The sequence below is a fragment of the Anopheles ziemanni genome, chromosome 3, assembly GCF_943734765.1.
Source record: "Anopheles ziemanni chromosome 3, idAnoZiCoDA_A2_x.2, whole genome shotgun sequence".
NCBI classification, from domain to species: domain Eukaryota; kingdom Metazoa; phylum Arthropoda; class Insecta; order Diptera; family Culicidae; genus Anopheles; species Anopheles ziemanni.
The window spans coordinates 11868951-11884683 of NC_080706.1; the positions used below are offsets into that span (position 1 = coordinate 11868951).

General features: G+C 46.2%; 1 protein-coding gene across 1 annotated transcript in view; it reads left to right on the top strand.

Moving 5' to 3' along the window:
* LOC131287801 (tyrosine-protein phosphatase 99A) overlaps positions 1-15733 on the top strand; it is a 38635-nt gene that overhangs the window by 11236 nt on the left and 11666 nt on the right. Inside the window, exons 3-7 of the mRNA XM_058316885.1 lie at positions 1361-1487; positions 2484-2607; positions 5900-6081; positions 8589-8776; positions 11373-11487. Of these exons, the coding sequence (XP_058172868.1) occupies positions 1361-1487; positions 2484-2607; positions 5900-6081; positions 8589-8776; positions 11373-11487 (736 nt within the window). The remainder of the gene's footprint in view (positions 1-1360; positions 1488-2483; positions 2608-5899; positions 6082-8588; positions 8777-11372; positions 11488-15733) is intronic.

Sequence of the window (15733 nt, forward strand, 5' to 3'; positions counted from 1 at the left end):
CGCGAATAATATGTCTATCCTCGAGCATATTTTATTCTTTATATAATTGTTCAGAATTTTATAAGAATAAGGTTTACAAGATCAAATTCCAAGAGAAATTTACCCAGATAAACAAAATGTTGTCGGTCAGCGCTTTTTATCAGGCTCCATAAATTTGGTAATTTCGTATCTCACAAATTTGTGGTTGGAAAGTAACCATTTATTCGGTTGGAAAATGTGTGCTATAAGCTAATCAATTTAGGTTTCCATTCGTTAAACATTCATTTACATAAAAATCCTTAGACATTGTTGTTGAACTATTGTTATGATTTATAAAAATGATTTTATTTTGTAACCTTAACGGTTAGAAATAAAAAGTAACCACTAAACCGCTTTACTAAAGACCACTATTGAGCAAACCACGAACAACGTTCCTTTCATCAACGATAAGAGACCTTTCCCCGGGTGTCTTTTTACAACTCACCAGGCGCCTCCATTCATCACCGCACCAGGCGCCTCCATTCATGCGCAACTGTGTAGGATGAGTACAAGCGTGTAATTATCTCTTCGTTTGTTGCTGCCCGGCTGTTGGTTCGTGAGGATGCTCCTGCCACACACTCTCCCTAAGTGCACTCCCCGAGCCGTTTTAGCATAGTCGATTTCGCTCCGTTTGCAAAAGATCCTAATGAATGGAATTAGCCCAATCGTGGCGCATTCCGTTCACACCCGTGTATCGTTTTTCTTACCTCGAAGATGGGTTCTTGGTTGACGGGTAGGGCGGGGTGGAGTGGGGGGAGTGTGTACTTGCTCAAATCCAAACGCTGCCATTGGCCCGAAGCACCCATTCATTACCGGTAAGCTGGTGTCCGGTAGCTCCGGTCCCGTGTCCTTTGACCCGCTCTGATGCTCCCTTCGGGGTGGAGAAAATAATCTTCACTCGAAGAAATAATGATGTAACTCATTTGGCGTCACATTTTTCTTGCCCTCCCCGGGGCCCGTGTCTTTCCGTCGTGCAAATGGCATGGCGGCCGAATCGAACAAAGAATCTCACTTAGCGTGTACGGTGTGTAATGATGATGTCGGCGAGTACTATAATTATCATCAGCTTTATCGACACATTTCGACACAGTCCGTCCTCCGCATGGAATGCTTTCAGCCGGTCGCTCGGTGACTTTGCAGGTGTTACGGAGGTATCAGGGTTCTTTTTTTCATTCACTACCTCCCTTCCTCCCTCCGTCGCTCCCTTTGTCGCACTCTTTCGGGTTGGTGTCACCGTCAGGTTGCCATTTGACGATCATCGGGATCTCCCCCGGAGGCGGCACCAGGCACACTAATTACTACTGGCTCGTTGTTATTACATCGCTTTCCTCTTTCGCCGCAGCTCACACTCATACCCGACAACTTCAGCCTGCACCTGAGCCCCGCCGCTTCCTCCGACACGGCCGAGTACAGCTGCCTGCTGAACGACCGGCACAGCCCGGAAGCCATCGTTGACCTGCTGGTACAAGGTGAGTACAAGGCCAGTGCTTCGCAACCCGGGCTCCACCAGGGCTGACCCGGTTTAGTAATCGGCAAGACGAACGAGGCTCGTCGTAAGAATCAGAACAAAGCTAGTAAGCACTATATTTATTAAGCTGCAGCTTAAATAAACCCTTTTCAATCCGGAGATATTCAATATCTAACAAACGTGAGACCTTTGGGGGTTTCCCCTCATATAATGATGAGAAAGACGATACCTTCTATTTGAAGATGTTTGGATCAGTGTCTTTCTTGAGTTTAGTTAAGAAATATCATAAGAAACAATTACTTTAAAACGTGTGCGATACCTTTTTGATTGATTTTATTTTTCCCTAAATTCCTTCATGATGTTGCTTTCTATTCTAGCTCATTGAATTTTCCTTTTCCTGAAATATTTCCTCTGCAATTACTTCATTATAATTAAGCTCAATTCGCTTTAAATTATTTAATCACATAAAAGGTCACTAGAATTTGATTTGTTTTTGACGATTTAGGTTATGTCATTCTCTACGGTAGAAAAAAAGGAAAAATACTAAAAAGTAATATGAAATACATAACCCGTGAAGTGGAAATATTTGATTTTAATGAAGACACGACTCACAAAAATAAAAGACACAAGTTTGATATATGTGAATACAGATTTTGAATAGTGTAAAACACTTAATAAAGCTCGTGCAAAGCAAAGCAACGATTGAAAGACACTGCTCCAGAAGACTACCGTTATAACGAGTGCACGAACGAGTGACATACCCACACTTCTCCGTGTCGTGTTGATGCACGAACAGTACGAAAGGTTTGCAGTAAATTTTCTCAAGTCGATCCCAACCGCTCCGGCGCACGGCATACCGCCACCGGAAGTGAAAGAGATTGAGCGTTTCCATGGCCACACGGTCTGACAAGAGCATGTATCATCCCACCGCAAAAGGCTCCGCCTTTCTTGTGCTCCCTGCCACTACCGGTCGTTCTTCCGCTCTTCCCGCTTGCAGATGTGCCCGATCCGCCCGGACGTCCGCTGGTCGTAAGCTTCACGTCACGTTCGGTCGATTTATCCTGGGCCCACTCGCAGGACCCCCGAAATGCACCGGTTACAAATTTCATCATCGAAACACGGTAAGCGCACCGGCGAACCATTTCACCGACATTATGTTTAGATTTACACCACCAGCATCCGGCTGGCGGGGGGGTTTTCCCGGCCGCCCGGGCAGGTAGTGGTGGCAGTTCGGCTGGGTTTTTGTTTTCAGGTTTCCTCACATCTCCACATCCATCACCCTTGCTTCCCTTCGCCATCGGCAACGAAGGAGTATCGTTTCCGGCGCGCGGTGAACACGGTTCGGCTGAGGGGAATATTTATTTTACAACCATTCCACCCGCCCTCCTTTACTTCCTCCGCCCGGTTCCTTGAGGACGAATCTCGGGGAAACCTCGTCGGCAGATGCCTTCGCAAACAACGAGTTAAGTGTAAGATAAATTGATTCCACCGGCACTTGCGCTTCGGATGCCGCGCGCCCTTGAAGCGCGATAAATTTCCTTTCGGTATTGATTTAGGCGACCGGAATGTAGAGAATTTAAGGCCTTCCATCGAAAGAGTTGTCTTGGCCGTCAACGGCGGTCGTGCCGGCGCTGCAGAGGCCGGATCAATAGCCGGGCGTAAACACTTTGGCGCAAATGAGGATGAATTTAAATGTATTCCCCTTGGCACGTTCGGGACTTCCGAGGATGGTTTCAGTTCGTTCTCGGTAAAAAATGAAGTCTTTACCTGGGTGGAAATGGCAAATTGGGAGCATAGCGACGGCATAAATTCTCCTCAAATTGGAGCGTGGTTTGTAACTGTAAATTATTGATCGAATATCCGACGACTCAGCGATTGCTAATTCGACAAAACAGGAGGAAGTGAATGTAACACATGGAAAAAATGGGTTTCATAGGTTAATTCGTGATGCTCTATATCACTTTTTTTTTAATTAGGAGATCTTACCTGAAAGTAAACTTCTTTTGAACACCAAGAAGATGACGCTAAGAAAACTTGACTATTCTAATGAATTTATAATTCTATGAATGAAGAACTTGACTATTCTAATGAATTTATAATGATTGAACTTTATAATTTAATTAAAGTTGATTTGATGATTGGGATCGATAAATATCAAATCTTTTATGAAACGAATAAACATAGAATGGTTGTGTGAAAATTGATTATTCCAGATTCAGCGTTTAATTGCTTATCTAATCTTTATCTTATCTTTATTTGTTATCTTACTGTCGCCTGTCGGTTCTGCAATATGAAAATCGTTTATCAATCATAGAATGCTCATAAAATAGTTACGAGAATCCTGAGATGTTTCTTCCAGAAAAGCCTAGAAACCGATCTTTACCGATGAAAGGTGCGGCTATAAAACGCTTTAGAAGACATTTCATTGTACAAACATCTTGACTAACAGTCGACGATCCAATGCACACGTACAGCCTTTGTTATGTTCCTCAAATAACGCCGGTCTGATGTAGAGAAATTATGAGTAGGTGTTTGCACCGTCCCAAGCAGATGCTAAGTTGTGTAACGAGCCAGCGAAGCTGCGGGTTTTTGTTTATGTGCAACATTTTCCTTGTGCTAAATCCAAAGCAAAATAAAAGAAATTGTAAAACAAAAGCGTGAGCCGACTGCTCTCGTACCTGTTTTAATCCGCATCAGCTCCGCCAGCTTCGGAAACTTGACGGGTTCGCCCGAGCCTGAGAAGTTTTAGTAATTCCTCTTCGCCGCGCTTCGATGTAGAAAAACAGGCAACAAAACCATGCAAACAGCTTTCGTGAAATGTATTCCGACGTGCAGCCCCACCAGTACGCATTGGGTAAGCCGCCACACGTCCTCGAGCGGCAACCGTGATGCGCGATGGTTCTTAAAATGGAATTATCAAACATTCTCAAGGCAAGGTCGGGTATCGGTTTGCGAAAACTTATCCCACACTCGAAGCCGCGGAAACGGAAACATTTAGCCCGTCCCCTTGCGGAATATATCCGGGTCAAAACCGCAGAGAAGCGGTGTAGGACAAAATAGGGTGGGGGTAGGCGGAGGGTGTAGGAAGCTGGAGAGAAATTTTTAATCTTCGCATAATACTTCTACTGCGCCTTACTTCGCAACGAGGTAGGCCTGCTCGCTGGTTTCGTTAAGTTTTTCACTCAGTTTTTCATTTTGCTTTATTTATTTGACGTATGTTTACTTGCCGCACGCGCGCGCACCAACGGGAAATGTGGAAAATTTGTATTTCAGCCGTTTGGTTTTTTTTTGCCCCTCGTTCGCTACTTCCGAGCTCGTGTGTACGGAAGGGATCTGCGGTTTTCCTGGTAACGGTCCGGATGAAAACAACGGGCCGTGTTCAGAGCAAACACTTACAAACGGGAGCACGTGGTGCGATTTTTTCCCGCCCACCAGCCCTACGCAGAATCCAGCCGACATGGTTTTCCACCGCAGAAGGGAAATATGATCGTTGGCATCATTTCCGTTGAGGCAGACGTGTGTGTGTGAGGTTTAAAATAAAAACAAGTCTGTATGAAATATAAAACCAATCATTCATCCTGGAAACTTGGAGATGCTTTGAGTAACAAACTTTTCATATGGGTTGAATTTTCTAAGATTGTAGGCATGTATTAATTACATATAATCGATTTCGTATTAAATTGTTTCAAACCATGCGATGTTAACACGATTTTCGTATTCGTTGTCGGTTTTAGATATAAACACTTGCGCAAGTTTAATACTCAACGAAACATTTTTGCGAAAAGATTACATAAGCTTTCCTTTTTGTTCAGTTCTAAAATTTGCTTACATTTCCTTTAACAAAAAGTCGTTAAATATTGAAACGGGGTTTTTTCTTGGAAATAAGGAAATTTGTGGATGCTCAAAGAATGTTTGATTCAAGTTTTTTTTATTATGTTTTAATATTTTGGAACCAGCTTGGAAACCTCTGTATGGGTTGTTTATTTTGCATACCGTTAGTGTTCGTTGCAAAACCGAAAGACCAGAAGCAAAAGCAGGGAGATACATATTGAAATCCCATACTCAAGCCGGCATTCCGGGTTCCGGCAGATCGTTGAGGAGGGATATTTTACAAGTTCTTTGATATTTCCGAGCGCGCGGGGAAACGATTTTCCGAACGTATTTATTTGTGTCCTCCCATACCACCTCCCCCCCACTCCCCACCCCTCGGCAATTCCACGCCCTCGAGGGCAAATGGAATGGAAGGAATTTTATTTGATTTCAGCTTTACCTGCTTAGGCAGCATCCGGGTGGAACTGCTGTTACTGCCTCTCGAGGGTGAAAATAAATCGTCCAACGATATGCCGCGACTGATGGTTTTTTTTTCTGCGCTTTCTTTTTTCTTCTTTCTTCTCGCACCGCCGCCCCGAATAGCATCGGCGAGAATGGCGACTGGGAGCAGGAGCCACCGATCCACACCAAGAGCAGCCAGGCGTCGTACCAGGTGACAGGACTGCAGCCATTCACCGTCTACAGCTTTCGCGTCATCGCCGTCAATCAGCTCGGCCAGAGTCAGCCGTCGAAGGAGTCGTACTACTTCGTAACGCTGCGCGAAGGTAGGCGATGTCGTAGGATCGCGACCTCGATTTGAGCACCGGGTCGTATTTTCGCCGAGTTGGCACCAAATTTCCCCTTGCCCCAATTTTGCGCCCCATTCCCAGCGCCCGGCCGGCGGTGCGTCCATGGCGATCCAATTAAGCTGTTCCAATTTGCGAGCACCTTCCCGCGCGGTCTCCTCCCCCCCCGGTGGTGGCCCAGTTTGGGCCCGGTTCGTTCACAATTAATCTGCCGAAAAGATCGTCACCCTCGTGCGGGCAAAGTGGTTCGTGGAAACGGCGTCCACAAACCGCACCGTGGGTTCCAGCCCGAAATGGACCACCCCACCACTGGGCTGGGTCCAAGGGGATGCGAAGTATCCGCTCGGTGGGAGGGCGGGGGGGGGGAGGGAGAAAGAATAAAACACCTCCAGAACCACCGGCCGTTGTCGTTGTCGATTACTGGCCGATCCTGAAGGGGGCGTAATTGTTGAATAAATTTAAATACATTCAACGGTGGCTGCGTTCGGCATGGTGGGAGAGCGGAAAAACCCGGCCCAGCTCAACAGCGGCCCCGAATCGAATCGAATGCTTTCGTCCGTGGGAGATCGTCGCGGCCAGAAGGCGTGAAATTCTCGCCCAACGTCGTTGCGTTCTGCCGGCAAACAAGTGTTGGAGCTCGCGAATGTTCGGATCGCCGGGAATCCAGGAATGCGGCGATTGTTTGGCGTGAAAATCAATTAACGTAACGAGACGGGCGGGAAACGAATGGACCATCGTCCCGCTGGGCGAACGGTGCGTTTCGTTCGACTTTGGGGACGGATGGCGATGCGATGAGACTGTGCGAGTGTGGTCCGTATCTTGGCGCCTCCGAACGGAAGATGACTGACGTTCAGGGTAGGCATCGTGCTGTGCTGAAGACACGAAAATACATAAACATGAAAGTGTGAGCATTGATGAGGTAGCATGAGCCAGGAAACATCTAGAGGGCATAAGAAATAAATCTAAACGATCTAAAAGAAAAACGAATTATTTAAACATGCTGGCCATCCTGTGGAACAAGCAATCTTCAACATCGCATGTTTATTAAGAATAGGTAAAAGTACTAGTATGTATATTATGTTACTAACTTCTAACAGCTAATCCATCGAAAGCAATAACATTTGGTAGGTTGCTGTTATATTTTGCACGAGGTGCAAAGAGGAGTTTCTTTTTCCTCAAAAAGTTTTTTTTAATAGTTTAGGTCCTATACTTTCCATCATTTTACTTCAAATCATCTACAAAAGATTATCCCGAATTTAAGGTAACAAATTTGTTATTGAGATCGCCTTAAAATACGGTTGATATAGAATTATTAAAAAGTGTCGGGAAATAGAAACAGCATCAACATATTAAGATATTTAAACGAACAGAAAATCCATCTAAAATAACACTATAAGAACGGATGCATAAACGACGGACTCGTTTTGAAGATATACAGTTATTCGATGCAGTCCATCCAGTTTCTTGACCAAATACACCGACTGTTTGACTTCTTATTAGTCAAGGTAGAAAGTATTATTTTTAGTTATCTAGAAGTTTAGAGTCTAAAGAAATGGCAGTAACAACTTAATGTCACTGTTTAACATAAAACGGCCGATAAAACTTTGATTTAAACAACTGCTGATGTCAGAATCCTCATTATTTTCACATGTTGCAAGGAACATCAAGAGCGGAAAGCTGATGAATTCGATGGAAACCCTCATGCTAAGGCCTAGTACGCTATATTCTGTGAATGTTCGTGGGTACATCTTGGCTTATTGCTTACATAAGACATCTGTTGAATTCGTCAAATCATACTTAGGTCAAATATTCACTGCGATATTAGGGTTAGAAGATAAAATTGTTAACTGTACGGATACGGATGTATGAAATGGAATTCTGTGTGGGTTTATCCCAAACGAGTTTTAATTAAACTAAGAAAAGTTTTTACGGAGTTTTAGTTACCATAAGTTTACCGGTTCTGTAACGTAAAATGTACTACGACTATCCTGCTTTGATTTTATATTGCTAGAAAAAATGGTCGGTCACATTTCAAACCAATTTCGATAACTCAAGCGCGATAGAGATGGATACATGTTTCAACTCAGCAAAGTTTATTTTTAATTGACCATTCCAGGGCGTTGTGATGGCGTTTTTGCAGGTCATTTTAGATTAATTTTTTTTCCCCGAGGGCCGTAAGAAACAACTTCCAAACTAGCGGAAGCGCACTAGACATCTAGCTGGTCCGGCGGGGCTTCACCGAATGACCAAAGTTCGCTGATACCATTACATGCACTGCCGCACGTGGTTGTTCCGCTCGTCCGTTGACGTCCGGTTTTTCGCCCGCGATATGGATTTCCGCCGCCGCCGCCGCCAGTCGTGACTTACCGCCGTCAACTGCACTTTGTACACGTGTTTCAATCTTCCATTTTTCATTAATGCTACCTTCTTCGTTTTCTTTTGTCTCTGTCTCTCTGTCTCTCTTTTTTTCTCTCTTCCACGTACAGCCCCGACGGGAAAACCGGTAACGACGATCGCGCACAACACTTCCGCCACCTCTGTATATATTTCGTGGAAGGCGCCACCACCGGAGTCGATCCTGGGCGAGTTCCTCGGCTACCGGATAACGTTCCGGGCGCGGGACCACCACTCGGACGACGTCAAGGAGATCTACATCCGCGATAGTACCGTCGAGGTGAGGACGACCAAATTCGATTTGCTCTCGCCAGTCGCGTCCGGCGCCAGTCGGGCGTCCGCGTTCTAGCAGGGTGGAAGGGGAGCGGAACGAAGGGATGGGGAACCCATAGGAGAAGTGTACACCGTCCGGCGTTAGCGTCGCAGTTTCGCGTGGAACGCCAGCTGCGGTGCTGCGGTGCATTAGCCGCTCGGATCGGATCGACCCTTCGAATGGCTGCAGTTTGCGCCGTTGAACACATGGTCCTGGGAAATGCAACTGGCTCCTACTACCACCCGCACACCAGTGCACAGTTCAGCACAGTTCAGTAAATTATCCAATTTACAACTGGGACCCCAACTCGGCTGGCATGCCGGAAAGTGGAAAGTTTGCCGAGGAAATCAAATTAAATTGTGATAGAAATTATCGCTGTTTCCCTTAGTTATGACATGAGTGTAAGGAATTGCCCCCTTCAGCTCACATGTCTGTATGTGTTCTAACTTGTTTGCAAAAAAAAGGCGCACATTTTGCCGGTCAATGTTTGCCAGAATTCACCATACACCGTCGGAAATTTAGCGCAAACGAGAAAATGATCACTAATGTAAAGTGATGGTCATCCGTTAATGGATCTGTGATACCGGTTTCCGCTGCGTCGCTGGAAAAACAAGGTATTGGCCGTTTTCCTTTGAGATGAGTTATGCCCAAGATAATCTGCATGATGGGTCTAATGTGTAGGTAGCATTACATAAGTTACATTCGGGATTTTTCGTTACCCTTTTTCACTTGCTAATTTGTGCAATATCTATTTGGGGCTTCAATTTAGACCAGGTTAATATTGTAGGGGTTCATGGAAACCACTTCGTAATCCAACGAGTTCGTTTGAGTAGCCTTTCAACTGAATGTTTCCTGTAAAAATATTACAACTATATGCCTTAAATATAACCAACGCAGCAAATAACCCTGTAACGGTGGTGAGGGGGTGGACTATACAGAAGTTTTTTGAAATTAAATGTGAATTACTAGAAACGTAGATATTAAATTTTGAGAATGCAATCACATTGTCAAAGGGTTTCAATATAACGCTACAGTTGGACCACATCAAATGGAGAACTTTGCTTCGAGGGAATTTTCATAAACAAATAGTTTCGATGACTATATTGCATCTCATTGTTCCTCGGTCAAGAGTTCAAATATAGTTATAATTATATTTTTACAAAAAAAAAATATAATGGAATATGTCACCCAATCCAAGCACAGCATGTTGCGTACTATTTTGCTGGGAAAGCAGAGCTATTTTCTATTATGTGTTCTCAAGCATCCACCACAAAGTGTTGAAGGGAAAAAAGGGTCAGAGAAACAGGGGTAGATGGTATTCCTGGCCCTAGGAAACAATGACACACTGCTGGGAACGACGGAAAAGTCACGAAATTCAATTAAATTTTTCCCTCTCTCTCCCGCGATTTGCGATCATTCATTGTTAGTTGTGCATTATTTGCACAATTTCACTATTCATAGTTGTCGTTCCGTTGTTCCCCCGCACCACTCCGTCATGGTTCGTATGGTACGGCCGTGCAAAGTAACGCCATTTACCGGACATCGTGCTCTCGAAGGCTACCAGACGAATTCGGGCCCGGTCCGGAAAGTATGCGCCCCAGAATTGATAACCCGCTGGCTTCCCGAAAAACCCGACTTCCCTTGTCAGCAAACAATGCATAATAATTTTGTTTACACGCGTAAATGCACTCCGGCACTGGTTCGGATCACTTGACTGACTTCGGGGACCAGGCCCGTGGGGCCGTGTTGCACCGTCTTCGCCGAAGCGGACCTCCGGGCGTGCTACTGGAAAACCCGGTAAAGTGCGCTGAAATGCAAAGCAGTGCCGTTATGTGCGCGGTGACTCGTCTTCGGCGTCGTCGTCGTCGTTGGCCCGCAAAACCCTTTTCGAAAAGCGTCCCCCGGGACAGACGGCAGGACGATCGCAAGAATCGCAGAATCCTTCGGTCCTCCTTTCTGCCGAGTTTCCCAGCGTGGCACGATCCGTGTGTTTTATGGTTTAATAGCATCCGGTTCGGGCCGAGTGGAAAGTCATGTTTTTGCAAATTTTCCGAGCGCATGATTACTTGCGCACACTATCCCCTCGGTGTCGATGGGAAGGCACAGAAGGTAGGTTATGCAAAGTACAGGTGGAAGCGGCGGGTGGGGTGGAGGGGGCATAATTACCACTAATTTAATGGTGAAAATTCTAACCATCCGAAGGAACGTTCTCGGTACCGCACGAGTACTCCACTCTGGAGTTACTAGGAACGTCCACCCTCTTCCTCTCCGTGCCTGCCGTTCCTTCGCTATCTATTCGTCTGGTTCAACCCACAGCCAGCCAAAAAGAAAAAGGGTCTTTCAAACATTCAATTCTCTAAACCTTACCCGGGACGAGTTTGGGGTTATTTTTTCAGAGGAACTAACCTCTCGAAAACAACCGGAAGGGAACCTGAACGAGCTCCTACCCGTTACTTCCTCGGTGAAGCTTACGGTGGCTGGCATACTTATTCACTCTTCTCTACCTCTCTCTTTCTCTCTTTTTCTTTTCTATTGCTTCCTTTTTCCCCGGGACACACTGCAGAACCATGAAATTCATAACCTCGAAACGTACACGCAGTATCTGGTCTCGATACAAGTGTTCAACCCGGAAGGATTAGGACCGCCGACGACCGTGCTGGTTATGACAGATGAAGGAGGTAAGTGTGGCCATGGTTCGGTGGACCATTTGTTTTTTTTTGTTTCCACTCTCCTGCTTTCTCCCGTTGTTGTTCCGTGCGTTGTTTCGCCGTCCTGTACCCTCGAGCGGCCCGAGGACGGATTATCACGAACCACTAACCGGTTCCTAAGTGGTTCCCGCGTTCTGGGCCGGAAAACTCGGGACCGGGCCGGTCGTGGTTCCGCTCCGGGTGGAGGCTACCCGGGAGTCGGCGCGGGGGAAATGAACAGACACTCGGCAAAGGACGGTGTCCTCTACTTCCCCCCCTCACACACATCTTTTCCCTCGAGAACCCCAAAGGCATGCATTTACAATTTGGCATTTTCCCACCGGAAAGAACCCGGAAAAATGGGAAAATACTTTACCTCGTTTTAAGGGACGTTCGGTGTGTGTGTTTTTTTCTTGTTTTCTTTCCCGTTCACCGGGATACATATTTTCCACCGGTGGTGGGAATTAATGAAAAAATAAAGGTAAACGGGGTTGAAAGCGGATCCCGCCATGGGACGAACGAAAGTTTCGGGTTTGCTTTGTTTGTTTATTATTTTTGTGTATTTTTTTCCGGCGAAATATCATCATTGGAATAATTTGGTTTAGAAATCTGTCACATGAGCTTGGTTTTTCATTCCGTTGTGCTCATGTGAGTGCTTTTTCCCCCACCAACATCGACACTAACGGAACGGATGTGTATGTCTGGCTTGTTTTTTGTCCGCTTACATGTATGTATATCTTTGCTACCATACCAACATTTTTTTTTCTTAACTCCACATACCACCCGATATCTGCACATATGACATTCTAGGATTGGAATATCATATCAAATGTTTCGAAAAAAAGTATGAAAAAAAAAAATGCGCATCTGTTTTTCCTGCTGCGAACGAGTGGTCGTTTCGGAATAAATGAAAATCCTTTTTGGCCCGACGATGGCCCCTGTTGGGCCGGCCAAAGTACGCTTGATCTCGGTTCAGAGATAGCTCGGCCAAACGATCGACTGGTGTCGTGTTTTACACCACCATTCGCTGCCGGTGGATGGGGGGGGGGAAAAAATAAAACATCCAGCCTTTATGCGGTTCACACACATTCCCGAGAAGCGGAGAAATCTATCGGAAAAGTGTCAATGAAAATAGGGAAAGCGCTAAATTAAAAACGGGATCAAAAAAGGCAGGTGTCTAGCTCACGATCCACGGGCCGTATCTTGTCATGCTTTCCCGGGACCGTTTATCCGTTTGTGGATGTTGTTTTTCTGTAACCTCCTCCTGCCGGACGGCTTATTGATGCCCGTACAGGGAATTTACAATTTTATGCAATCCGTACCGTTCCCACCGAAGACCACGTGAAATATCAAACGACGTACGATGATGGGTAATATCAAACCCCGCTCGGTTGGGACCATTCCAGGAAACTTTGCAGACGATCTCATCGGCCTGCGGTCGTGTAACGGTGGACGAAGATTCCACGGTTCAATGGAAAGCGCAAACGGAACGGGCCGTCGTTTCTTTTTACGAAAATCCGTCGAACCCACCCGTCACAATCCCGGCCGAAGGGTGTTTTATTTTTAATTTTCCCATTCGTTGCCACCTCCCTGCCGGACGCGTGCATTCTTGGAAAAGCATTGCCACCTTTACTCGCCACTCGTGAACGCCCCGAGGTGTCGCCGGCAAGAATAGCTGAGAGCTGTCAGACCGGCTTTTACACCGGAACGGAACATCGGTGCATACGGTTGTTACGCAATGGCGCACATCCCGTAGATGATGTCGCTCCGTGCAGTTACATTTATTATGCCGTTTTGTCCGGCACGAAACGCAATCATCGCCGTGCGAACGATGTTGGCTTATGGTAAGCAAACCGTATACCGTGTTTGGTGTTTTTATTTCCCGCGCTAGTTCTTTCAGTTCATTGCAGTTTGCATGGAAATGGGGATGGTTTGAGCACTAAAAATAGAACACTGGAAGACAGTGTCACCGGGAAGGATATGCGAACGAATCGAGATGAAGAAAGAAAAACATTACTTGAACAACACACATACATACACGAATCAGTTAAATGGCAATGCCGTGTGAGGAAAAGCTCCGCATTGTATTCTCCGTTTTCGAAACAACTGCAACTCTTCCCTGGCGATGGCTCTGTGTGGCCCCATTCTAATTGTACCGCCGCAGATCCTCCGGTTAAAATTATGTCACGGCAGTAAAACATGAAAGTAAAATCTTCCGCGGTATTAATCCTGCGACATATTGCAACGTGCAGAAGATGTCGGCGTACCGATCCCGAGTACCTGGTGGGTGGAGAAATATGCTGCAAGAGGCTAAACCCCCCCCCCCCCCCCCCCCCATCCCTCCCAGCCACTCCATCCCGTGTGCATGAACAGCCGCCTACAAAGGGATCCACCGGACAAAGAGGATGCTTTACCCTTTTAGCGCGTATCCCCGCGGAGGAAATGCTTTATGGACTCGTTTTTTTTTCTCCTGTGATGAGGTGGAGGAAAAGCTGTCGTGGGAGTGTTGATAGGCAGGTTTGAGAGTCCTGCGAGTAGGAGTACAGGGGTCGAGTAGCTTGGATAAAGTCGAGTCGCTCGAGGTTGTATAAATGGTTCATCATTAGCAAAGTACATCTGCACGATGCAGGAACAAAAAAAAAATCACACAGAAAAGCGAGCACAAAATAAACGACATAAAAATGTGACTCGTGAAGATGCTTCTTGGCGTCTGTCTTGGACCATTCAACTTCATCTCGCCCGTACACCCGGGATGGGTCGTCCCGACAGTGAGCAACAAAGGAAAAGGAGGTTGGAAAAGAGCACCGGGAGTAGTACTAAAATAAAGGAAAAATACCTCCAAGGTGCAAGCGGACCGTCATGTTCGGGACGGGGATGAAAAACGGGATTACGGAGGACTCCTCATTGCCCCACTTGTCGGCAAGCCACCTCCGGTACCTCCTCGCGGAGCACACGGGCATAAGGATGATGCGCCCGGGTAATGCTCGTCCCAGTCCTGACACCGTTTTTTGAAGTGGCTGAAGTGGGAGAAAAAATGACATCCATATAATGAGCTTTGTTTCCCATTTTAACTATGATTGCAACGGCTCCATCTTCAGTTTGCCAACCGGTTGGGATTTGCCCTGTATCCGTACCGTGCTCGGTACACGCCATTTTCCGGTCTGTTTACTGCGTCCCCTGCACGAAGACGAAGATTCTGTCCAGTTCGATGAGGAATTTGAAAGAGATTTACGCTTTCCGCCTTCGCACTGTAGTGTTGAAATAATGGTGAAAGCAAGCGGATTGTTTTAGCTTAATTATTTCCTCATCCTTGGAAAGGGAGTTACAACAGTTTCGCGACTATAATCTGACAGAAGATGGGATGGCGCCGCTCATCGGGGAATCACTTTTTTTTAAACCACCCAGAAAAACAGACATACAACTCGGAATGTTTGCATTGGAATGACCATACGGAACGTTACGTATGCTTTCGATTGAGGTGACTAAAAACGGGGACGAAAAAAGGAATGACCCGCACGGAACCTAGACTCGATGGCTACTTCTGCAGGCGATTCGATTCCACTTTCGTACTGTCGGCTTCCTAATAGGATTACCGAGATGGTTCGTGGCGAAATTGGACCGGGGTAAAAAGTGGGCTCGAATCGACACCGGACACCTTTCCGAGCTCCATTGCGGAGGCCACAATTTGAGGGAGGTGTCTGTTGAGCACCCGGGAATGGTGGTGGAATTATGCCGAACTGCCTCGGGATGCTCATTTTCCAGCGAGAAAAACTTTCCACCGGGTCGGCCCAAAAGGCCCATTCTAGAGCTTGCGGTGGTGGCCAGTGGGCAACTTCTCGACGAATTTTGATTACCCCCCCTTATCCCACCGCTCTCTCTCGTTGGCACGCACACACGCTAGCATGGCACTTGGTGCTCAGGGGCTGGTCATTCAATTATAAAAGAAATTATCGAATTTTCACATCTCTGCCAAAGGCGGACCACCGACCGGTGGCGTAGCGTAGGATAGCTTTCATCAAAGCTCTTGCCTAATTATTATAATCCTTTATTCGCTTTTGATTACTTCTCTCTCGAGCATCATCAGCAATTCTCGGCCCACACGGGAATTGCAAACGAGCGCAACCAAGTGAAATTACGACAATTCAATCCAGAAAAAAATACATTGAGCCAATGGAGTTTCTGTTATAGACAATGGAGCGACGTTTACCAAAATAAGAAAAGTTTCTCATAGTGTATA